Source organism: Amblyomma maculatum, chromosome 3, assembly GCF_055883805.1.
Source record: "Amblyomma maculatum isolate TAMU_Amacu chromosome 3, ASM5588380v1, whole genome shotgun sequence".
In the NCBI taxonomy this organism is placed as follows: Eukaryota; Metazoa; Arthropoda; class Arachnida; order Ixodida; family Ixodidae; genus Amblyomma; species Amblyomma maculatum.
The window spans coordinates 188,922,854-188,948,124 of record NC_139346.1 but is presented as its reverse complement, the minus strand read 5'-3'; the positions used below and the strand labels follow the sequence as shown (position 1 = coordinate 188,948,124).

At 48.7% G+C, this 25,271-nt stretch overlaps 1 protein-coding gene across 1 annotated transcript in view; it reads left to right on the top strand.

The window, feature by feature from the left end:
* The window catches only part of LOC146197229 (uncharacterized), a 138,711-nt gene extending 130,215 nt beyond the window's left edge, over positions 1 to 8,496 (top strand). Inside the window, exons 3-4 of the mRNA XM_084599022.1 lie at positions 5,852 to 6,416; positions 6,795 to 8,496. Of these exons, the coding sequence (XP_084455148.1) occupies positions 5,852 to 6,416; positions 6,795 to 7,575 (1,346 nt within the window). The 3' untranslated portion in view covers positions 7,576 to 8,496. The remainder of the gene's footprint in view (positions 1 to 5,851; positions 6,417 to 6,794) is intronic.
* The last annotated feature ends 16,775 nt before the right edge of the window (positions 8,497 to 25,271 follow it).

Here is a 25,271-nt window from a genome sequence, read left to right as displayed (position 1 = left end):
ACGGCCTGGCAATCCTTCCAACGGCGCGGACCGTTGCTCGTTTGTTGGCCGTCGCCGCCGCCGAGCGCGTTCGCTTTCTTCCGCGAGGTCGGCCGAGTTGAGGGCGTGCTGCTTCTCCTACCCTCATCCTCTCTGTCTTGGCACAAGACGAGGGCGAGCCTCTTGTTGCGGCGGAAGCGAGGAGTGGTTGACGAGACGAAGTAGCGGAAAAGACGTGAGCCGATTGTTCGACGCACATTTCCTTTTCTTTTTCTTTAGTGCTTAGCTCGTGCGTGCCTGACGACGGACTGGGAGCGTCATTTTGAACTATTCCTCTGTAGAACGAGGGAAACAACGTGCGCAGAGAGAAAAAAAAGTACGTGCTTAAAGAAACAGCTGCGAATGTTCATCACTTTACGCCTTCTCGCGAAACACATCAGAATGTGAATCTCTGACACGAATCGAAGATCCAAAGCTCGCGTAATGATTAGGGTTGGGAGTGAAGACCTCTTTTACGAAACGAAAATGGGGGAAATTTTGACTGACAGTTTCTCGTGCTGCGACCAGGGCTGCATGATCGCTCCGGGAAGGAAGGACCAAGAAAGCGGAGTGTAGAAAAGAAGGGAGATGCGGAAATGGAAGTGCGAAAATGAAGGGGACATCAAGGCGATGATAGTACGTGTCACGCACGCGGCTTCATTTCTGAAGAGAGCGCGGATGCCAATCTCACAGCGGTATGTTGTGCCAGTAAAAGTGCATTGGAGACACAAGCATTTAGCAGGTGTAGCCTTCGTATCACGCTTGCCGCATCATGATTTAAAAAACAGGAGGCGAGGTACAGAGGATTCTTACGCGCCTTGAGAAAGTGTCAGTTGTGAAAAGCTGACAGGAGTTGCTTGAGCCCCTTAGAGAAAATGATTGTCACTAAAAAATTAATGCCATTGCGGCAACGTTGCCTATGCAAACTGCACACGCTTATCACTGGTTTATTTATTAATTCGTACTCGAGTCTTCTGTTCTCAGTTATGAGAAAGTAATTTTGAAAAGGTTCTGCGTACGACAGAAGCTCTCCTGACACGGTGTGCTTCAAAGCTGCTAGTTGGTTCTCACCTTCGATGAAAGAGTGCAGCGCGAGGCTGAATGCGATCCCTCTGTCTCGTAAACCACTGCGTCATCCCAAGAAAAGTGTGTGTCCTATCACAGGTGCACCAGAACCACGTGGCCATAGGTGGCATGTTCTCAAAAGAGCACTCGTCCACCACCATACATACACATGTGCACGGCTATTCGCTCACATGTAGACCTTGTGCGGCCCAAGCTTTCGAGGATAACGATAGGAGTGGCCCGCTTGTGTGAACATCACAGAACCATCGTTAGGAAAACGCCAAAATGTTTGCCAGTGGTCGCTAACGATTGCAGGCAGCTGCGACAGAAGCTGGCGATGGGAACTGTGTAGTTTCTACGTGTAACAAACCACCAACCACAACTGCCACGCCTGTTACATACACATTGCACAATTGGCCTTGGGAAACTGCTTCCAAGGCTGTCTTCGAAGAAGGCACAGGGTCGTCAGTTCGTTCCTTTAAGTTTAGTTGTCTTTCAGTGTAGGGTTTTCCTTCAATGTCTCAATGCATTTGAAATCTGCTGCCTTTGTTCCGAGCTCCAACCTGTTCATCGCTTTACCTAGCTGTGCCACCAGAGGCTTGCGCGCAATGGCACTAACGTCCACAAGGTTCCGCCATTTGCAACTAGGACCACGGCGCGGGCTTTGAGCTTCCCAATAACGTATTTACCTTTGTCTCACCGGTCTCACGCTACGCACAACGGCGAGGCCAGGCCGCGCGGCGCGTAAAATCTTCGAAAGCCGCCAGTTGCTTCATGCGTCCAAGCGTGTTGGCAGCGTGCACGAGCCGTTGCACCGGCGGCGGCCAGGACACACAAAGGGCTCTCCACATGTCGCTTTCGCCGCTCGGAAACGATGGAGTGTAAGCAAATTGAGATGGTAATTAGCTCTCCCTCGCCCCAGCCCGCTGCTGACTTCCCTTTCGACGCCACACCCTCGTCGCGCGACACAATAGAATAGCGGAAGGAGGCCGACGCGCCGCTGCTTCGGTGGAGAGCTCTTCTGCTCGCCACCGCGCTGCTGACCACCTTGAGTGTTCGTGAACGGCCACGCTAGTGCGCGCGCGCGCCAGGAGGCCTGCGTGTCCTGACGAAAGCCGAAGGCCTTGACGCCCGACAAGTTCGAGCGTACAACCAGTACGACTCCTCAACTGGGAACCTCGCGTCCCGCCCTACTGTTCTTCTGCCATATGGGCGGTGTGTTATCTTCGGTCTGAGGCGTACCCTGCAGGTCTGCTATAGCTGAGAATGTTCGTTGTTTCAACGAGGCTGTCATGGAAGACAGTTGGGCTAGTTGGTGTGTATTTGTTAGCGTGCTGTCCCGTCGGTATCTTTTGTCGCTGTCCTTTGTGTTTTTCCACGCTAGTTGCAATGTCGCAGTCTTCAACGAGGCTGTCGTACCACTGGGGAGGCTCAGTGACGTCTAGAACTGTATTCCCAATCCCAAGTTTTCACGAAGCAAGCAACCGAAGTTCGGTTGCTTAAACAACAAGTAATCTGGAGCTGCACTTCGTAAACGCTGAATAGCAGATTAAGTACAGCCGCCAAAACTTACGTTTCCTTAGCAGCGTCATTCAGTTGTGGCTCCTACTATTTTCAAGCACCGGAGTGGAAGGCAAGCGTGCCTAATCCAAGATAACTGTGATGATTACCGCACTAAAAAAAAAAAAAAAGTTGGCAGAGGCTTAGCTTGGTAAGCCCGGTAGGTTGCGAAAGCATCCTTAGCAGTAGGCGGCATCGTAGTCATGCGCACCGCCGTCTCTACGGACGGCGCGAGTCGGTCGCCGCTTTATACAGCTGCATAACGTCACAACACCTGTGGCGCTCCTGGCGGAGATAGCGGGAGTTAGGCCGCTGCTCATGCGCACCGCTGTCTCTCACGAACGGCGCGAGTTGGTCGCCTAGATTGATTGATTGATTAAAACTTTAATTTCCACCGATTTAGGAGGCCCCCTACTCCCCGCTCCTGGCACGCAGGCCTGAGGAACGGGGGCTGGAACCTCCGCGACTAAGGACTGGCGAATATACATTGGTTATTCGCGGCCTCGGCCGCCAGGCGGACGGCTTTCTGCTGGTCAGCGGCGACGTCGCTTCGCAGCAGGGTTACCCAGGCTTCTCTGCTTTTAATGTTGTCCCTAGCGCCCGGAGACTTAGGGCATTCCCAAAGTATATGGTCGAGGGTCCCCCTCGCTTCGCAGGCTTTACATTTATCATTTTTTCTCTGGTCGCCTAGCTTTGAAGCGTGACGTCACACATGCGTGACGTCAGAGGTCATGCGAAAGGTAATTTCATGTGCACCGCCGTAGCACCGCAAAGGCTTGAAAGTGAAAGTAGTATTGCTTTCGCAATAAAAATCTTTTTTCTTCTCAAACTTGAGCTAAAGCATCCACCCTTCCGCTCTTCGTAAGAAACAAGGGTTGCCCAACCGAAACGGAAGTACTCCATAATGAGAGAGAAATCGCCTATACTGCATATTCCAATGCGGGCATGAATAAAACACTGCGAACGCTTGTTAGTGCACTTACGCACTCGTATACAAGTGTCCTCTCCTGTGCTCCTGTAGACGTGCGTATACGTGTACATGACAAGGCCGGCGTGATCGCCGTCGGCTCCGGTGCTGCGTTCCGTGACCGGCGGCGAAAATAGCACCGATATCAGGGGGCGCCACTTCTGATCCTATCGGAGGTCCTTTGGTGCCTGACCGTTGCACGGGTACGGCTCTGCTAAATGGGATCCACGGCACATTCGCTTCCAGCCAGGCTGGCACGAGTTGCCAGGGGCCGCCGTATCGTTTCCCGCTGCTCCAATAGACACGTGTTGCTATTAGCGGTGACGGTAGAGGAGGGAGGGAGCAGGAAGGACCGTGCTTAAATGCTGAAGGCGTCCAAGGTATCGGCGAAGAACTCGGGAGAAGGGCCTTCTTCCTCCTCGTTGCCATATAAGTATACGTTGCCGTATGTGGATAGCAGATTTTTAATTTATAGACGGAAAGCTTAGGAGAGCTTCGGAAATCCGCCGAGTATACCTCGCATTTCGCAGCGGACACTCGCTCACGGCCGAGTTTGCCGAGTCTTTCTCTGAAAGTAGTGCTGGAATAGGTGACCGGCTATGAAGGACGCACAAGAAGGACATAGGAGTAGACGGCTGCATCGCGACGTTTCTCTGTCGGCGTCGCGCGAATAAACGAACCAATTAACTTAGATACCTTTCTAAGTGAGATGGTGGAAAAATTGCAGGTTAGTGGATATTTTATGCATAGCCGTGTAACTTTAGCTGCAGTGCTTGACCTTCGTAAAAGTTTTGAAAGGGCAATCTACAAGAGCGATCCGTTACCGTTCCCGTTGGTATTCTTTTCCTTGCTAGCACTTTCCGCGGCTAAGGCGTGTATTCTCTCGTAAGCCCTTAATGCATTTTTGCAGTTTTTTCTTCTTCTTTTTTTTTTTTTTTTAGTCGTGCAACGTATAGCCAACTGCCGAGGCCTCCACGAATTGGGCAAGAACTCCAACGCGACGAACCTGTGATTGTTGTCGTCTATTTCGATCAGCTCGCTTATGCTAAGTACATCTGTTCAAATTCCCCCAATCACGTGGCACGCGAGGGCGAACGGGGCACCACGGATGTCTTGCACAAACTACTTATCAAGGGCGGGGTGTCAGGGCCGTGCGTCCGGAGCTCGATGCCCGCGTAAGCGAATTAAGGCCGCTGGCTGTCTGCCCCAGTCTAGTCGACGGTTGCGCCTAATGGCGACTAATTGGAGACTCGAGGCAAGCGTAGTTCATTAGAGACAAGTTTGCTTGTTCCTGCTTGTTAGATGTAGTTACAATGTGCAGATGCAATTGCGCAGCGTGGGTGATGCTATAAGGCCCGCCCATCACCAGAGTGACATGGTTCCCCTCTGGTACTTTCTGATGCTGTGCAGGGTTCTCATTCCAACTAATCCTCTCGCCTCCCTCGAATAAAACCTTTAGCTTTATGCATGGAGAATATTACAGAATGATATGTTGTTGTTGTTGTTTTCGGGGAAGGGGGGGGGGGGGGGGGAGGGGGGAATGCAGCTCAAGAGCAATGTTCGACCTTTCGCTGCTAGGGCCCGTGCTGCGTCGTCGAAAATCATTGATATACAGCGGTATCAAAACTACTGGAACCACCGACGTCGGAGACACGATGGAATACCATCGGCCTAGCGCGGTTCAGTGCTTTGACACACTGCTCCGCGCTATCACACGCCTCTGCAAACCGAAAGGCCCCACATCCTTGCTATATGCTGGCCAGTGCTGTTTGTCTTCGGTCATTACACTCTTAAGACATTTACTCAGTGAAATAGATTTCTCCACTGCATGGAAGGTAATGTAAGTAGCCAGAGCTGCGACCCTTATTTACAAATTTCGAAGAGATCTAGACGAGGCTGCCTTTTACCGTCTCGCGTTCTGTGATGTAGTGCAAATATATACGAAGGCGATCTCTGACTTCGCTGTTGATAACGAAGTCTCAGTGCTACCACGTGTTGTGTTTACTGTTTGCATCGTCGCGCTCCACGTCTCTAAACCGAATAACATTAACTATTGTGTTGTTGTAGTATGTCTGTGCCTTACGTAACCTCTTCTGCATACGTTGTCACGTTGTTGGCATGTTGCTGCAACGATACATTCATATGATCGCATGAATCCTTTTAAGCCAACTAAAAATCTCGCTAGAAAAGTGTTTGTTTCTTCTTCCTAACCGTTCTCCGTTCGATTTTCTCCTGACGCAGCTGACGACAACCGATACCGGCTGTACCCGGGAGACGCCAAGAGCTACATCAAGCACCTGGGTCCCGTGGCACCCATAGGCATCGTCACCAACTACAAACGCTCGTCGGCCAACTACGGCCGCGTGGCCAAGACCCGGCCCGGTCGGTCGAGCTCGTCGCGAGCGAGCGATCGACCCCGACTGCCCGGGCTGCCACCGCCAAAGTACCTGGTGCCGGGCATCTACAACGTCGACTGCGTGCTCGACAAGGCGGCCTACCTCCGAAGCTGCGCCGTTCAGCTGCAGCACCAGCAGCACCTGCAGCAACAGCACCTGCAGCAGCAGGGCTCGGACAGTCCGGGGCCTCTCAAGAAGAGGCCCCTGGAAGACGCCGGCAGCTGCTGCTCCATCGACTCGGCCATCAAGGTGCACATCCCGGCCGTCGACTACGACTCGGAGAGGAGGACACGCCTGGACGACGGCGACCGGCGCCAGGTGGCGATCTTGCAAGAGGAACTACCGGCTTGGATACAGAGTCAGGAAGAGGACCACATCTACGCAACGCTGTCTGACACGCTCAGCCTCAGGTGCGGACATTGTGGAATTATCTGATGCGGCAACATTGAGACGGACGGCGTTAAAAAGGGAAAATGGGACGAGTCGCATCGGTTACGCTGTGGTCGCTTTTACCTGCCGCCGAGATTAAGAGATAGCAAGAAAGGCGTAATTCTGAATCGTAGAGTAGAAGTTAAATAAGTAAAGGAGAGTTACTGCATGAGAAAGATATGGCGTTCTTGGGGCTGTTTTGGGGCTAATATGTTAGATTTAAATATAATCACAACAAATACACGTACTGGATACTGTGTGTAGATGGCTAGCACGAATACCTCAGCTTCGATCATTTATTGACAGTGAAAAAATACATAACCCGCAACTAAAATATCTCGTTTTCTTCCTTTGTACAGATCAACGGTGGCTGGAGAAAGCTGTGCCACGCTGAGCGCCCCCGAGGAAGAGTCCGACTCTGACGATGCTGGTTCCTTCACGACGGACGCCAACGACGACTTCGAGTTCCACGACACCCGGCCATGTGGCGGCGAGGTTCGCATGCGGCCCTCGAACGCATCGGACGTCGCCTATGCGGCATATGGCGTTGTTCAACACCAGTCCGAAAGCGGAGGCTACGGCCGCATCCAGAAACCCGCAGAACCGCCGCCTTACCAGGAGCCGTGCAACATAGCTGGCTCCCGGAACGCGTCGTACTCCATGAACGACCTGGACCTCATCGACAAGATGGAGGACGGCGATGACCATGCGGATGACGGCTTTCGTGCTCCCTGGAGGCAACCAAGGAGCGAATCACTCATGTCTCTCTACAACCCGCCCGCCGAGCAGGAACAGGAGATCGGCGACGACGTCTTGGCCAGAGATCCGGGAGTCGCCAGCGACCCTTACAGCCTCGGCCAGAAAGTCATGGAGGCCATCATGAAAAATGGTCGGTCGTCTTTCGTCATCCGCAGGAACTACGTGCGCAAGGCCAAGAAGAGGATCGGGCTCAAGAAGCATAAGCTCGTCTTCGACTGCGAAGGCATCGATGACGGTTTCACGGCCGTCCGAAGGTTCCCTTTTCAGCAGCACCGCCTGGGCGGCATCAACGCCATTCGCAGGATTGGCAGCCCCACGAGCCAGTGGCATGTGCCCGTGGGACCCGCTGGAAGGCTTACGGTCATCTCCGAGTTTATCTAGGTGTACATATATATATATAACGATGTTGCCCTGTTTGGCTTTTGGAAGAAGGAAGTGTTTGTTACGCCGCAAGTGGAACTAACCCATCGTGTACATAACGTTGGTGCAACACTCACTCCCCGTCGTTTTGAAAGTGTCAAACAAAGAGCTCCCTCTCCCATCCCCGTTCTGGCTGTTTTATTGGGGATGTGCCTCAGGATTATGGTACAGGCCCGACGCGTGAGGTTCGTCATGAGCTCGTTATTGTATGGAAAATGCGTGGACTATTTTTTTATTGCATAGTTCTCCTGAAAGCAGTGCCTTGTGTCGTTCGTGACCCGGCCGAAATGTGTTCTACGCGACTGACGATTGTAGGATATTGCAACGTTGCTATTTTTGTAGGACTGTAAACGTGTACTAGAGCATCGCCCTACGTGCAAATATGAACTTCGTCTTTTTGAACTATGTTGGAAACGGCTCTGTGGCAGTCTTCCAAAGAGTGGAAAGAACATATCTTAGTGATAAAGTGAAGATTATTTCAATCTGCCCCAGCTAAACGGCGTGCGCTCAGATGTCGGGGATTATGGCACTGAGCGCTCAAATACGTTTTCATTTGGCAACCCATAAACAAACTATGCAATATATCTTACTAAATCATATTATTTGGAGTCCTGTGTAACCGTTGACATGATAGAACCCGGTTTTCTCCATCTACAGGAGCGTTGCTGTTGCTTTGCTAACAAGCAGAGCGTCGATAGCTATTCATAGTTTAACATAGTTACACTCTCTCCAAGACTACGTTATTGCTTGCGTGAGCCAGGTGGGAATGCATTGCCGCGCAGTCACCGGCTACGTAAGATGCTAAGCTTTCGGCGTAGTTCCACCAATGCGTTTTGAGAAGAGAGTGAAGCAGCTGATACCTCCGCGAAAAAAACAAAAGAACACTCTGTACCTGTTCTCCTTTGACATGACTGCCATAGAAGTTCTCGTTCCGAGTTGTCAGCGTGTTGTGTTTTGCTGCAGGGCGCACAACACCTAACTGCAGTTTGGTCCGTGCGAAGTGCCTAATTACCAGAGAACACGTGGTGCTTTGAATACGTAGTGTAGAGACTTGATAGTTGTGCTGCGTGTTTAGTCAATGTGCGAAGAGTATGTTGGAAAAAATGTTTGTTGGAGTGAGCATCATTTTCTTTCGTCTTTGTCCGAGGAGAGTGAGAGAACACTTACTGACCCGCCAACACATCGTTCACTACTGTTACCTCTTGACTGTTGTCTGCGTGCATATAGGCTTGACCTTCGAACAAACCGCACACGCATATACAACGCTGATGAACTCATGCCACTGCTACGCACCCGCCTAAGACAAAGGTACGGTAAGAGTCTGTCCTGCGCACTTTCGGTTGTGACTTGGCAGCCATCAAGCTAGAGACAAGCGCAATAAAATGCCAAATTGCGCTATTTAGTGGGCAGCTGTACGTACAGATAATTGCGTCTAACGAATGGCGATTGCTTTACAACTCGTGTTGTGTACAAGGAGTCCTCATTCCGTCGTTACTCCAAATTTTATCGAAGGAAAAAAAAAAAAAAAAGAAAGTGTGGAGTCCACATTTGGTCGGCAACTTGCGTACCTCGTTCTTTCTTGTGCCTTTGAGAATGCGACGTCGCGGTAGAGACAGTTTGAACCGCGAAATAGCTCTAAACCGACAAGTGTTGTGATCAGGAAGATCACGAAGAGACTAACCCAATACGTAGCGTAAAATCGTCATCATCTCCTGTACAAGTAAAAAAGAAGCATAGAAAAAGAGGATTCTATATTTCTTCGCTTTCTACACCAGTAACACATTCAGCCATCACTGTAAATAGACACCCATCGCGACCTGAAAAGCACACGCGCTCTCACGCCACTTACTCATTGTCACGTAGTGCCCGTGGAAGAGCACTCAGGTTAACACCCGTGCGTACAACGCACAAGTGTTTTTTACTTACCGTACACTAACGAATCGTTTGCAACAGCACACCCGCCCGAGTGATATAATATGTAGCTTGTCAACGCATGCGACTGATCCGCCAGCAGAGATGGCTCCAACTCCTCCTATAGACAGACCGAACAGGGGAGTTACAGTTTTCGTGCGCTGTGCCAGTCCGCGTCCGGTCATCGTGGCATCGGACAGTCACGCCGTCAAACTTATATCGCTCAGCCAAACAGCGCTCGTCTATCATCTGAACTTATCTTTTCGCGCATCAACCCTCCTCGGGCCTGGTGACCTGGGCTTTGGCAGAATTCGAGACGGTGGTGCGTTCCGTCTGATAGCCATTTCAACTGAAAATTTCAATGCTACAAACATCATTGCTTTCGGAGGACGACCTGGCGGTAACGAGGGGAAAGCGTAGCGGAAAATTTCGAGTTTTTTATTTTCTTTTTTGCTTTCTTCACATCCTTAATTACGTCTGTACATACACCCACATCTTTAGCTACATATAAAACAAAAAGTGCGCTTGTTTTATTTGCAATTAGGTTCCTTGAGTAGTAGACCTTCACCTACTCCTCAGCCAGCCGCAATCATCGAGACTGCCTCGTCGCGCATGCGTACAGAGCTAGTGCAGATTTTTTTTTTTTAGTAATTCGTTTCTTTTACTTCTTTTTAAAACAAAACAAGCACACCTGCGGCCGAAGTGATCGCGCCGCCGTCATGACGCTGTTTCGGCAAAGAGGAAGCCAGCGCGAAGGAGTTGATTGAACTGACATACGGATGGGGCTGAGTTGTCTCGTCGCCAGGTCGACCGACCGGCGCGTTCACGGAAGACTGGTTCGCGCCTTCAAACAATGGCACCCGTGAATGCGCGTCCGACTGCTGCCGCGTTCGCCTCCGCACTCGTCACCACATCCAGTGTCCTGTGCTCTTCCACCCCTCAACCTTCCTCTTCCCTTTCCCCAACACAGACCGAAAAACATGGGCGCGCGCATTTCATCGCGCTTATGACGGGACTGCCTCCCTCGCTCTTTCAACTCATCCCTTTTCCAACAAGCCTTGTGTAGTAGTATGTGTGTGGCTATATGTACAGTAGAGACAAGAGCAACATGGCATGCCTTCATAAAATTCTTGTGCTGCGGTTGCTAATGGCGTCGACCAATGTGACAATGACACCCCCCCCCCCCCCCCTTTTTCTCTCTCTGTCGCTTCCTTTTTTTTTTTTAATTTCCCGTCAATTCTTAATATATTCTTCAACATTGGTTGGTTCCTCAAGTGTTTGTGGAGATGATTTCGTCCTTTCTTCCGTATCACTTGCTGACTTTCGTCTTTTTTTTTTTTAACTCCGTTTTGCCGGTGCACAGGTTTCGCTGTGTCGCTTAGCAAAGTTCTTCCTCGTCCCCCTCGGAGCAACCAGCCGCCAAAAGGAGACACGCACTTGTTGTTGCTGCGAGACAATGAATAAATGGCGACCTCGTGTGAGCACCCTTGCGTCTGTCAGTCTTCTCAGGTGGCGTGTCTGTCGCTGCTTGGATTCTTCTCCCGAGAAAGCACGCCACCTTTTTGATAAATGTTTGATAAACAAAGGCAGTAGCGTGCAGCAGAACAGAGGATACGCAGTGGCTTTATTTTATTTTTCTATTGATTTACAAATACTGTCAATCTCTTGCGGGATTTTCACAAGCAGGGCACACAACACACGCAAAAAGGGAAAACAAATTTGGAAAGAATGTTGAACGGAAAGAAGAGGAATACTCACGCGAATTAAAATGCACTAAGATATTCATTAATGAAAAAAAATTTAACATTGTACACTAATAACCCCAGTGAAACAGTGCTTGGTATAAAATACGTGCAACACCATAACGGCTTAACAAAGATGTTGATACACAGCAGTGAAAGAAATTACATCTGAGTAAAAAAAAAAAGACAAAAAGTTATGCATATGAATTAAAAGAATGATGCAGTACTATTCGCTTGCCATCAATGTATTCTGACAAAAATTTTGCAGGTATGAAATTCAAGCATATTTATGGAAGAAATCCTCCACCAGTTGAAGAAATTTGTTCAATTTAGTACTGTAATTGATGACTCTAAGCTATTCCACCCCCTAACTGCACGCTGAAGAAGTGCGTTTAAAGCGGTCATAATGACATAAAAATTCGTTTAGGACCAAACCGTTTTTATGACGTGTGGGTTACATGATGTGCCTGTACTAGAAAAGTACGTGATGCACGTATATGGTAAAAAAAAAAAAAAGAAAGAAAATAGTCGCGCCGGTACGGCTCGTTTTTACAGGCTGTGTATATCTTATAGCTTTCTTAATCAGGTGTGTCGAAGAGTTAGCAGTTTTATATTTATTAGAAATTTATGTTTTTTGTTTTGTTTTCCTGGCCTTGTAGCCCTTTTGATTCGTTTGTTTTGTTTAGTTGCCGGGAACCACACGAAGTTCGAATTACACATTTGTCATTAAGAAGGCATTCAATACTAGAATAGAATTTTAGTTTCGAGTGGTGTAACTCAGAGGCGTCTTTTAAGGTAAAGTACGTTTTGTGGGGCGGCTGCTGTGATGTTAATTGCGTGTGCGAGCCCCACCTGAAGTCGTGTGTATTAAGCCGAGGGTAATATATATCGTAAAAACTTAGTTATGATAAAGCGCCACGCAGTGTTGTCGGCTGTTAAATATTAAAATAATAAAACGTCAAAGGAAGGCGGTAGCCGCCTCAAACGGCGGATAAATTTTCATTTCTTTCAGCAGCACATCTATTTTTTACCTATTCGCATTGTCACAGACTTGTACTATTTGGTATCCGTCTGAAAAACATCTAGAGTTAGAACACGTCATAGCTGTCTTCCTGCCCGTGTCTTCTCCTTAAGTTTGCATTATCGATTTTGCTGTATAATAACGAACCAATAATGCCCTTATTGCTTTCTCGAAATACCATTGAGAAAATGCTGAACAAGGCTATACAACGGCCATATCTGACTGGCGACGAATTACAAGCACGCGGATATATCTGAGGTAAGTGCTGACGGCTGAGCTATACGTGTACGCGGGTAAACATTTCGCAGCAGGAAATGCCTTTCAGTACATGAGCAGGAGATACTTGAACGTGACAGTTGGCAAAGTGGTTCCGAGTTTATTGACTTCGCTTGAAGTATCTTTCTCTAGCTGAAGGAGGGAGTGACAAACAAACGAGTGATTTTCCCCGTATGGAGCATAGAGAAAAACATGTCCTACGTAGCTTTTAGTCGTGCCTACTAGGTTACATTTTTTTATTTAGAAAAGCGGATCTTAAAAAAATATATAATAGAACTTTCTGAAAACAGCTCAGGTCAGTTGCGTTGTGTTTTGTTCTATGGCACATAGGCAGCTAAGGCCATCATGCGCCAAACGCACTCTTCCGGTCAGTAATGAGCGACATTAAAAGATGACACACATGATGTCCCAAAGCATGAGTCTTCTACACGAGTTAAGGACAGGTGGTACAGCTAGTGTATAGTTGTTACGTCGTTATCAACTGAATTAGGATAACGGTCTGAGGTTTGGTTAGTTGGTGAACCCTAAACTCGACGGAAAGCAGCGCGCAGAAACTGTACAGGAGACGACAACCGCAGGGTGCTGTCCTCTATGTGTCGTCCCTTTCTACGGTGGCGTTTGTGGTTTAAGTATCAACCTCCGATGATATTCAGTTCTGTGTTCGGGAAATCGGCGGGCACCCGGTGGCGCGGGGCTTGGAAGCAACTCTGGAATGCGAGGCAGATTTTCTATGACTTGGCTCCAGATCTCATTATCAGGCCTCCCAACGACTTGTGATTCGTCCTCAATGGAATAGAGATCCTTTTTGGTATCTAAACCCCACTCTGAAGCTTGTAATTTTTCGTTACACTAAATTGGACCCAAGACCCATTTTTGTAGCGTTTTACTCATATACGCTGTAAGGGAAAGGTTTCTGCAGGTAGCGAAGGGTACCCGCCCCGATGAAACCGGCACTTCCCGCATGGGAGGCCAGATGTTCAAACCACGGGGCCATCGCACAAATGGGCCTTACTGCACACAGCGGATTTCGAGCTTCGAAGTGTCGAAGGGCAGGTTGGCCAATGACTCTTCTCTGAAAGCATTTCACCCCAATAAGAGCCGAGAATCAAGCCGGAGGAAACTAGAACACTTGTGAGTGTATCCCATGAGCCAATGGGGATTGAATAAGCACTTCCATAATGCGAAGCTGACGCTCTCTTACACTAGGCCACCTACTTGGTTTCGCTCATTTACATTATTTCGCATTGGTGCTTAAACTTGGCCTTCAGCATCACAAGCGAGTGAAAAGCACTCAGACAGTTTAAAGGGCTATATGTAGCGAACTTAGGAGTATTTAACTGGAACAGGGAAATGAAGAAACTTACCATTATTTTTACTGTGCGATATCATGCATCCAGGGCTCTGCTGTAAACTCTAGTCAGTTATTAATCTACAAGTAGTTGTCGATCCGTTGTCTGCTACAAACTGATTATCGCACAGTGCCGCATCATGAATTCTTTGTCACCTTAACTTAACCTAAGCCAATGTGGCTGTCAATAAACGTTTTCATCATCATCATCTGTCAACCTTATGACGCTTCTAATTTTAGACATTTAGGTTTGCTCTCTCACGGGAGCGCAAAAAGAGCAATGACCACAGAAAAGCAACCTGGGCCCTATTCAAATTTTCAAAACATAATGAACATGGAAACGAGGACAAAAACCTTATTTCGAATGACAGCAGCTCTGCCTAATACTTGGAGTAGCCCCTGTAATAAACAGAAAAAAAATGTGAATAATTTTTATTTCTACTCGCACGATTGCATGAATTTTGAACATAATTGCAGAAACGGCCGTGTACAACATTCTATATATATATATATATATATATATATATATGAAGGAAAGAAGCCAACAGTCGGCGAGGCCAAGGAAAGCGTTGGGAATGGTACTTTATGTCTTTTTGTTTTGTTTTTTTCGTTTTTTTTTTAATGTTTACTTGGATAATCACAGAAACTATTAATGTAATCTGTTAGGGGAAAGACAATTAAACACAAAGTAGAAGAAAAAACGACGTGCCGATGGTGGGATCCGAACCCACGACCTCCGAATAACGCGTCCGGTGCTCTACCAACTGAGCTACATCGGCCGCTGTCCCTCCTGCTACTTGCTTGGGTATTTATGTTGTCTGTATACGAACCTTGAGCTTCTTTCCTTCATGTATTATAACGAGCACCCTCATTTCCCTTTAATTGATCTGCTTGTAGCTCCCGGGGGTCTCGGTTCTGGCAGTCTTGAAGCCATAGGTAGCGTAAGAGGGTTCTAGCACAGCTTTCGCCCTCGCTCTTGATCACGTTCTACGTGACGCTGGCGGTAACAAAGGACGTTCTTCGTCCGCCGCTATGGTTGAGGGTGGCGCTGGTGAACACTCTCAAGGTTCGTATACAGACAACATAAATACCCAAGCAAGTAGCAGGAGGGACAGCGGCCGATGTAGCTCAGTTGGTAGAGCACCGGACGCGTTATTCGGAGGTCGTGGGTTCGGATCCCACCATCGGCACGTTGTTTTTTCTTCTACTTTGTGTTTAATTATCTTTCCCCTAACAGATTACATTAATAGTTTCTGTGATTATCCAAGTAAACATTAAAAAAAAAACGAAAAAAACAAAACAAAAAGACATAAAGTACCATCCCCAACGCTTTCCTTGGCCTCGCCGACTGTTGGCTTCTTTCCTTCATGTATTATAACGAGCACCCTCATTTCCCTTTAATTGATCTGTATGTATATATATATATATATATATATATATATATATATATATATATATATATATCTTTTTTTTAGAAAGATAAAGCGGCAGCAGCCACAAATCTAGGAGGCGTGCTTAAAAAGATGAATTCTTGTTAAATTTGACCTGCCCGCCGCGGTGACACAGTACTTAAGATGCCCGAATACTGTTGTGGATTACGTGGGTTCGAACCCTACCGCCGGCGGCTGCGCTTCGATGGAGGCGAAACGGAGAGGCGTCTGTGTGCTGTGCGATGTCAGTGTTGTGGCTGTAGGAAGAAGGAAAAGAAAATGCACGGGCCTGCTACTGGCTCTGTAGCTGAGCCACCTCCGCTGCCTCGTGCAGACAGAAGATAAAATAGAGAAGAAAGAAAAGGAAGACGGATAGAAAAACGCGCGCCGCAACAACAGCCGTCTCTAAATCTAATATCTCTGCACCCCAATTTTTGGCCGATCCCACTGTGTGGGTATGTGCCATCAAATTAGAGAACAACAACAACAACAGCCGTCGTCCACCACCGAAGCGGTAGCGGGTGCAATGACGGCCTACAATGACGGCCTACAACAGATAAACATTCTGTGACAGGCTAGCCCTCGCCGCAAGCGGCGGTGACCTACCTGTCCCAGCCCCATCAGGGGAGTACCAGATATGTCAGTGTACGTTATAGATCCGCTGGTGGCCGAATTCACTCTGTAGCCCTCCCCTACGGCTTCTCTTTCTCTCTCTCCTCTTTCACTCCCACCCTCCTTTTTTCCCTTACAGCGCGGTTCAGGCGTCCACATAACAAATGTGACAGATACTGTGCCTTTCCTTTCCTGTGAACCAATTATATATTGAATTTAATTGTAAAGGAAAAGCAGCCTGACATTTTCATGGTCATAATGTTCCGCTGACTGACAGTAAATGTAGCAGTTCTAATTTTTGCTCCCGACTTACCGTGGGCGTCTGCATACCTGCGCGGAGTTTCTTTCCTTAGCCATTCAAAAATCGTCAAAATGATAGTTATTATGTACTGCATTTTCTTTAACAAATCTACCGTATCTTTTTATTATTTATGCAATTATTCATTGTTACTATGCCATAGCGGTCTGTCGTCCAGACTCGCTAAGGACGTTCTTATTGCGGTTCGGCCTAAACAGAAATAAAAATATAGAGAAAATGCGGCGCCTGTCCCACACCAGCACCGACCCGTTCGTCCTTGTCCCGTCTGCGCCTAGCAGCGATGCCTGCTGCCCCCAAGTGACTAAGCAGTGTACGCACGAAATAAGAGAGCAGTCAAGGGTGGAACGCACTTTCCGGAGTGCTTCGAAAGCTGTCGGTAGCACTGTATAGTGCACTGTAGTTTACGCAGGATATGAGCGGGTAATTGGGCTGCAGGGAAAGGGGGGAGGTATTAGCGGTGAGCCGTGTGTGTTAGTGCTGCTGTACACCCTCGCTCTCACTCACAAAAACGTACGGGAACGCAGCCCTCTGTACAAGCTACTCACTGCGTTTCAAGGCACTTTTCACAGCCGGCTGCCTCGCAAAATGAGGCAGCCGCGGGCGACCGTCCAGTGCGGGACTCGCACCTGCTCAAGGTGAGGCTCCGACATGCGTATACACGCGCATTTGAGCTCCGTGCATGGATTCGGTATATATCGGTCCCGATTAAAATCCGTGACTGCACCAGACGCACACGCTTCTCATGAATATAGACCATCCTTAGGTTCCCACAAGCTCGAGCGTACTCAGCGGCCGGAAGCGTAGACAGAAAGCAAAATGGAACTATCGGAACGGTCCTGCCACGTCAGCTTCCGCTCCTCTCTAAACACACTGATTTCATAATTCTGCTTTTATTGTGCATATTTTCCTCGTACTCCGTCTTACGCTTGCAAAATCTAATGTATGGCTTCTGCAAAGCGTGAAGTAGTGGCACGGGTTGTGAAAAAAAAAAAAAAATGTGAAAAACAAATAATTTCAGACATCTTAAGTTGCGCGAACAAAGACACAAGACAGGATGCACCAACTAGGCCGACAACACATCTTACTGAAACAAAAGATTTCTTCTCGTGCTATACCGTTTGCCAACAAGGACGCCCGCCTCGGCCATCCTGACCCGTTTGTAACAGGAGGCAGCACTTGCTATATAGACACATATTACTGTGCTTTTAATCATACGCTGGTTAGTGAGTTCAACAAACAATGTTGCCCCAAGTGCTCAGAACCAGCATTGCTCATCAAGATGGGTGCATAAGAACACACTGGAATTATGAAGCGCAACAGACAAGATCTTGGAAATATGGCACGTCAGTGTGTTAAGCAGATGGCAAACACCTCTTAGCACGGCTCGCGAAAGTATTCTGTGTTAAATAATACGCGAAGCGAGACGCGCGCCCTCATGAAGTCGACTAGCAGCTCTGCTACTCCTGATGCGTTCAACGTCCTCTCCCTTTTAGCATGGGAGTCATTGCTCTTTCCACAGACACCGTTGTTAAGTTCATGTCGACACCACAGTGAGGCGATGTTGCCCATTAAAAAAACACGTCCATCAAAGGCAAGCATCGAAGCTCGGTCATACACATTCCACAGTGTGGTCGGTTTCTCGCAACATGGAGTATCAAGTGCACTGAGTCTGCAGTAACACATTTGTATTCTATAGCTTTATGCCCTGCTACGGAATAGAGTGAAAAATATGCACGTTTGGTTCCAAGTGGCGCCACAAGGCGCCTTTTTACGGTACCATATATTCGCTCCATTGGGAAGAAAATACCTCAGCCTGCTGGCCAAACTTTCAAGCTCTGTCTGCCGAAGCGACGAAAAAGGCACAGTTCAAGACAACAATGACGCAAGAGCGATGCGCTATCAAACAGGAACTTCAAGGACGCGAAAGGCGTACACTTCAAAATCATAAATAAAAAAAATATCGACATAGAGCGCACATCAATTAACACTATAGTAAAACGTATCGCATTCAGCACCGCAGCAGCGGCGGTTCGGAGCATCCGAACGCGCGGGTAAAGTCATGCGAACTAGCAGTTCTGTACCGGCAGGCGCCCGCCAGCGATCCTCTCTCTCCACAAAGGGTGTGACAGAAGCGCAAGTAGAAGAATTGTCGGCTGATTCTCAGCCCCGGTGAACCATCGTCGATGACTCCATTCAGCGAGCTCGCGACGGGCCCACCAGTTGGATGTCGCCTGTGCGACTCCGCTGCTGTCCAAGCCACGTCCAAGGCCCAGTCGGCAAAGGCCAGTAGCTGGCCTTCACCGTACCCGACGTTCCTGCCAAAAAGTTTGGACGCCGTGTTGCGGACGCACTGTATTCCACGCTCCAGCGTGGCTGACTGGTCGGCTCCCATCGTGGAGGCTCTGGTGGCCAGGGCCCAATTCAGCAACAGTCGGACGCCGACGGCGGCGTAGTCGATGCTCGGCACTTTGTCGTCGGCGATGAGCGTGTCCGCGACTAGGAAGCTGGCCGGCACAACGACGACAGACTGCTCCTCGCCCAGCTGGGAGAACTTTAGGTCGCCGCGGAGCTGCTGCTCGACGACTCCTTCCTCGTAGTCGGCGCCAACCTGAGCACGGCTCGCACGGACGACATTGAGAATGAACTGATCGCCGCTGGCGCCAGTGGGGGCCAACGGGACACGCGATGCCCAGCTGTACTCCGTGAGCGCCCTCTCACCTGTGTACGGAGAAGCAATGGTGGCGGAATGGAGCAGGCCACAAAGGGCTCAACAAACCTACCAAACAAACTTCTTGCAACTTACAAGTATATAGCCTCTGCCATGGAGGGATGCGCTCAGGAGTGTCCGTGGCAGGAAATCGCCTTCCACGCGCCAATTTATGAAGGAATTCAAGGGTATGGGCAGTATGGTCGTGCGAGTTTATAAGGCAGGGTCAATTAAGTGACAGTGAAGACAAGGTAGTACGGTACGACTTTAAAATGAAGCAGAAGTGTTTTTTTTTTTTTTTTTACATTTCGACGAAATTGAACAACTCGAATGTACGACGTACGTAGGGAAAGAGTGCAAAGTAGTTTCGCGCTAGCAATGAAAATAACGACGTAATCACATATTAAAATTTAGGTTTTATCCTCAATACGCCGAAGCAGTGCAGAGAAACTCGTAATGACGTCATTGTCGCCGAACATTTAGATTTAGCTCACTTCACCTGCATAATGTCGTGCGTAGTCCGACGTTGCCAAACAACTCTCCATTCGGTGACGTTGGTTTCCTATCTTCAGGCCACCGTTTCTTTGCTTGAAACGTAGCGCCACTATGCACGACGTAATTGTTGCGGCCTCAGCCTAGTGCAGTAGAAGTCTCAGCGCCTACGTGATATTATTCGATGATTATACCGACAATTCAAATGATAGCACAAAAATCCTTCGCATTATTTACCTGCACGTTTCATAACTTCAACGCCTCTAAGCTCGTCGAATCCTAAAACCTCTTCAGTTGCTCGGCAAGGTAACACGTTTGTTGAAACAGTTGGTATAATATTTGAATCCAATTCGAATGGCTGTCCGAACAAAGCAATAGCACAAAATCAGCAAAGGGTGGAACATACGCAGTGAATCGAAGCATGTGAAAATTTCTTCCGCGTGACCTTCTTGCGCTCCCTTCTTGCATGTTATTGTCACTATATTACCGCAATGTTATCTTATTGGCGCCGCCATGTGGCGAGCTCGGGAGACTGGCACGCGCTCGCCTTCTTCGCTCTCGGTGCTCGCTTCCGAGTCGGTTCCGTGCCTTATCTTGCCGGTGCTTTTACTTAGCAGTGAGTAAACCTGCTGAACCAGTTTCACTGGCTTCTGTGACAATATTAAACGTTAGTGTGCTAGACTGGCACGAAAAGTCGGATGCGAAATTACCCGTGGTTAGAAAGGGTGCGCGGAACCATGCGGAGGCGAACTGGTCACCGTCGTTCGTTAGTGTTTCGACTAAAAATTGACAAAACGGAATTGATACCTCCTCACAACCTCTGTGAACAAATTTACGCCTCCATGTCATATGCGCAGTGCGCTCACTCTTTGGCTTGGGAAGGTCTTCGTTTCTTCCGCAAAAATCAGATAGGTGCACAAACGCTCACCAGAGCACGCTGTAACTGCGTTGCGCAGGGACGAGGCATGCAACGGAACCGGGCCACAAGCACATGGGAGGAATTAACAGGTCACAGAGAAAGGTTCGTCCTCCTTTCGCTCTCTCGTCCCGTAAGAGTGCAGTAACAATACACCCAGTAAAAATATATTCCCTATAAGCAGCGCAACAGTGTTGCCAACCCACCGCTGTGACTCTGCGGTTTTGACATTCGGCTACTGATCCCAACGGGCACGACGGGTGTGATGAAAACTAGGGCGGCCGCATTTCAATGGAGGCGAAATACGCAAACTCCCTTGTGTTGTGCCAGAGAGAGAGAGAGAAACACTTTATTTAAGAGCGCAAATTAAGCACTCAACATATCCTTCGCCTGGTTTACCAAGGCAAGCTGGTCTTCCATCTGTGCCGATGACAGCCAGGCACTCCAGGAGGGAGGTGAAGGGAAGGGGATGTAGTGACTGGACTGGGCGACTGGACAGGAGTAGAGGCAGTGTTCTAGATTGGCATACAGCGCAGGACAGTTGGAACAGGAAGTGTCTGAACGAAGACGGAAATGGAATTGTCGAGAAGGTGTAATAAGAGTGTTCGTTTGAATCCTACGAAGTATATGTGCTTGAGCAACGTTGAGATGCCGATGGGGGCGGGGTACGTGCCTAAATGGCGCTTTTAGTTGGCGGTAGTGTTCCTTAATTGTGAGTTTATAGGCCAACGCATCGTCCCACGTCGGAGGGCTTGACCAACGGATCACAGGCGCCCGGATGTGAATATCGCGGGCTAGCTGATGAGCCAGCTCATTTCCTGTGATCCCTGCATGGCCAGGGACCCACCGTATCGTGACTGACGATGGAGCCAACGAACGTAAGGCGTGGTGTAATGCTGTTTCTAGGTCCGAAGAAATTAGCCGACGCTGCAGCAACCGAAAAGCCGCCATTGAGTCAGTGTAAATGGTGCTTGTGCTGTGCGAAGTTAGCGCACGTTGAAGGACGGTACTGACATCCATGCTCAAAGCAGTGAAGGGCTCCTCAGAAGCAACGCATATCTTAACATTATTTCATGCTCCTAGCTCCTCCGGGATGGCGCAGTGCTTCGGCGCTCTACTACTAGCTGTTCCCGGATGCCCAGCCTCGGCGGCCGCTTTTCCTTGCAGGCGAAAAGCTAGGCGCCCGTCTGCTGTGCGTTGCCAGTGCACGTTAAAGAACCCCAGGTGGTCGAAATTTCCAGAGTCCTCCACTACGGCGTCTCTCATAGCCTGAGTCGCTTTGGGACGTTAAACCCCGCAAGCCAACCAGCCAACCAACATTTCATGCTCCAATAACTACCGGGTACATTCATAGCCATGGTGTGTTTGTTCTTCGGTAATTTCTGCCTACGTCCAAGGTAAACATTTCAGAAAATTTGTATGCTATTGGGCATGAACGGCTTAGCGGCTATTGCAGAAGAATCTTCGTGACAGAATGTGGAATTCGTGGGATATAAATGTCGAAAGCATTCGTAGTTCGTTTCACCAGTCGTAATCGACTGTATGCACGTTACCCGATGTTTATCTCAATGTCTACGCAACCACAATGAGGTTAAGCTGCAAGCTTGCATGATGTGCAAAAAGGAATAACTGAGAGAGCTTGTTTAGCACTAAAATTTTGCCAGGAAGTTTCTCGGCCAAAAGTCGCTGTTCTCGCTTCTATTTAAGTGAATAAATGACGACCCATTAACAAAATGGCTCAGGAGGCAACACGCTTCCGTACTTAATATGCAGCATATTTGTCAATGACCGTGCTTACCAATGATGGTGACGTTAAGCTTCGAGAATTCACTGCCGTCAATCGCCATCCTCCTGGCGCCTTGAGAAGAGTGCACAACATTGGCTTGCAGGTGCTTCACCATAGTTTTGAAGGCGCGCATTCTTTCGTTCGACACCAATGTCGCAGTGATCCACCGGGGCAGCAAGTCCTTGAAGTAGGTTCCTGTGACCGTCAGGCATGTCTCCACGCTTTCAGTAGCTGCAGCTCGTCTGTCATCCGGCTGTTTGCGGAAAAATGGATCATACTTTAACACCTGGGCCAGCAGAACAGCTGATGCGTAAACGAGTGCATGGTGCATGGTGAGATTGTCGTCCGAAAGAATGGACATGATTTCGACGACTTGTCCTATGCCCCTCGCGAACACCATACTGTCGGGAGAGTAACTTGCGCCATCTGCAGGCAAGCCTTTATTGAGGGCATCCGCCCAACTGGCACCGGTGAATGGAACCTGCAGGTGTGCAACCAGAGTCATGGTGAACGGACCAGGCTTACCGCGCGATCGCCACTCATTGGCGGAAAGGTCGACGTGGTACAGGGCATCTAAAAATGTATCATCTTCGCTGCGCAGAGTAGAGTGCAAGAACTGCTCGACCAGCTTACTGGGTCCGAGTGTCGAATGCAGCGTTTCTCCTATGTCCAGGAAGGTCTTATCGCCCCTCAAGGTCACGCTAACGAAAGATGGCAGGCCACTCTTGAAGCTGCTGCCCACGGCGAACTCTAGGAGACTCTGTAAATCCGTCTGCGCCGTCGCGTTGTCCAGGGACAGTTGGTCCAGGCCCATTACGTTAATGACATCGGAAGTGTTGGCAACCTGGCTGTTGTTTGCATCCAGAAAGGCGCGGCAACTGCTATAGAAGGTGGCCATGCTGACCGTGCCATTGTCCACGTCGCCACTTCGCTGTCGTTCGGAGCCACCGTCGTATATTCGCTGTAAAGCCTCGCCGATGCTCTGCGTGTAGTTATGCGCGCTCTCGCGCTGGTAGCTGCGCCTGTTGAGGTCCAGGGAGCGCCATTTGGCGCAAGCGAACCGATCGAACTCGGAGCAAGGGTCAGCAGCCAGATCCAGCGATTCTGCCATTGCTCTCACGGCTCGTATGCAGGCTGTGCTACCTTCGCAGGCGGCGGCCAGTTGCTCGGGGAAGCGAACCTTTCTGGGACGAGCTGGAGTCTTGCGGACGATGAAGGCTATGAGGAACGCGAAGATGATCAAGACGGGAATGACGAGAACGGGAATCATAAGGTGCTTGGAACTGGCCCCGAAGACGTTTTCCTTTGGTTTGGGAGCCCTGAGCACTCGCCTGGGACGAGCTGCGCAAGAGAGGTGAGAGAGAGAGAGAGAAAGAGAGAGAGAGCGCGAGCTAAGTATACATGACCTACGACGCCTTCGCACTCACCCCCATAGCCTGCGCATTCTTTATGAATGCATATTCTTATTTGGATACACATAGCACTGCGGAACCATTTCAACTCATTTCAACTTTATTTGATTTTATAAATGCGAAAGTGCTATGCCACATTAGCGACGAAACCAGGCGGCGGCGGTGTTTGCGCCAAATAATCGACGTGACATCATCGGGACAGCCACGTGGTCGCAGTGGTCCTATAGTCATTGCAGTACGTAAATGCAGCGATTACTAATCCACCTCCTAATCTATATTATTCGACCTCAGTCCACCTCTTAAATCGACTTCCTCATTCATATCAGGCTTTCGCATTCAAAACATGCAAGCAGTACTTTTCGCTAATGGCTAATAAGGATTTTGATCACCGTTTTATTGAAGGTGATGTATTGTCGCCAGGTGCTCACTAGTAATACAATGGGTACAAGCTTTCTCCTTGCCTGGTGTTTGTCTTAACTGAGGTGAATTTCTTGGAAAACGAGACTGATTTCACCTTGGATAAGAAAACAAAATACGCTGTGTCATGGCGCTGTTTGGGCTGAGTTACCATCCTACCACAAAAATATATTGTCATCAAATACGCTGCGTTATGTCACTGTTCGCCCTGAGCTGCCCTCCTGCCACAAAAATTTATTGTCATCATCGTCATTGTTATGTGACCGATCGCTGGCTCATATTCCTAAGCCCCTCATGCACACTGCCTCAAACTGCTCTGCAATGCTTGGCTTCCTGTTCTTCTTGAAGAAAAAAAAATGACTTTATAACGGAAAAAAAAAAGATGTAGATTTTTATAAAACGACAGACAAGCGAATTGTCCGTATCGTTATCCTGTTTTTGCGGACAGCAACAATGGCTACACGCGAAATGGTTACACGTAGTACATTAATGGAGTTGATATGCTGAATCGGCGGATTCGAAAGTGAGTCATCCCACTTATTCTCATGCAGGTCCTCCCGACATTTTGCTAACCGTGGCAGTTGCCATCATGGTCCATATCTTGGTAGCCTTCAGTTCTTATGAAGGCCAATTTTATGGTCTACTAATTTAACATCAGGTTTTTATGGGTAGTCATTCTAAACGATATGTTTTCAAGAGAAGGCTTTCAAGAAAAGGAAGGTTTTGAAGAGAGCTTTTATTGTTGTCGTTAAGCCGAAAAATATTGAATCGTCAAGTATATATAGGATGTCTACCATACAGTTACCCTTCGATAGTATTATGTTATGCGGAACTACCCGGCAAGTACATATGCATCAATTCGTGTTCATAGTACATCTCAATAACTTGTACTCGGCTTTCCTAACGTCATAGCTTAGAAGTGTTACCTTGGTTCGCACAGCGTAAATGTGTAACTTACAGTCACGGCGGAGACTGACACGAGGCACATCCGACACATCCAAGTTATCCACCGTCTTAGCGATGTGCACACTGCGAGTTTCCTTCACCTTGACAGCCGTTTCCTTTTCCTTGCTCAGCGCAGTCACCGTCGTCGTGAATGCGGGCGGGCCCCCGACTGCAGGCGTCGGCTCACACATTCCTTCCGAAGTCCAGGTGATGGAGGACAACTTTCCATAAGGCTGGGTTTCCTCGGGCAAAACAGGGGCCGGGGCTTCTTTAGCAACGTCTCCCGGAGTCTTCCTGGTCATTCCCTTCTTAAGAAGCGCAAG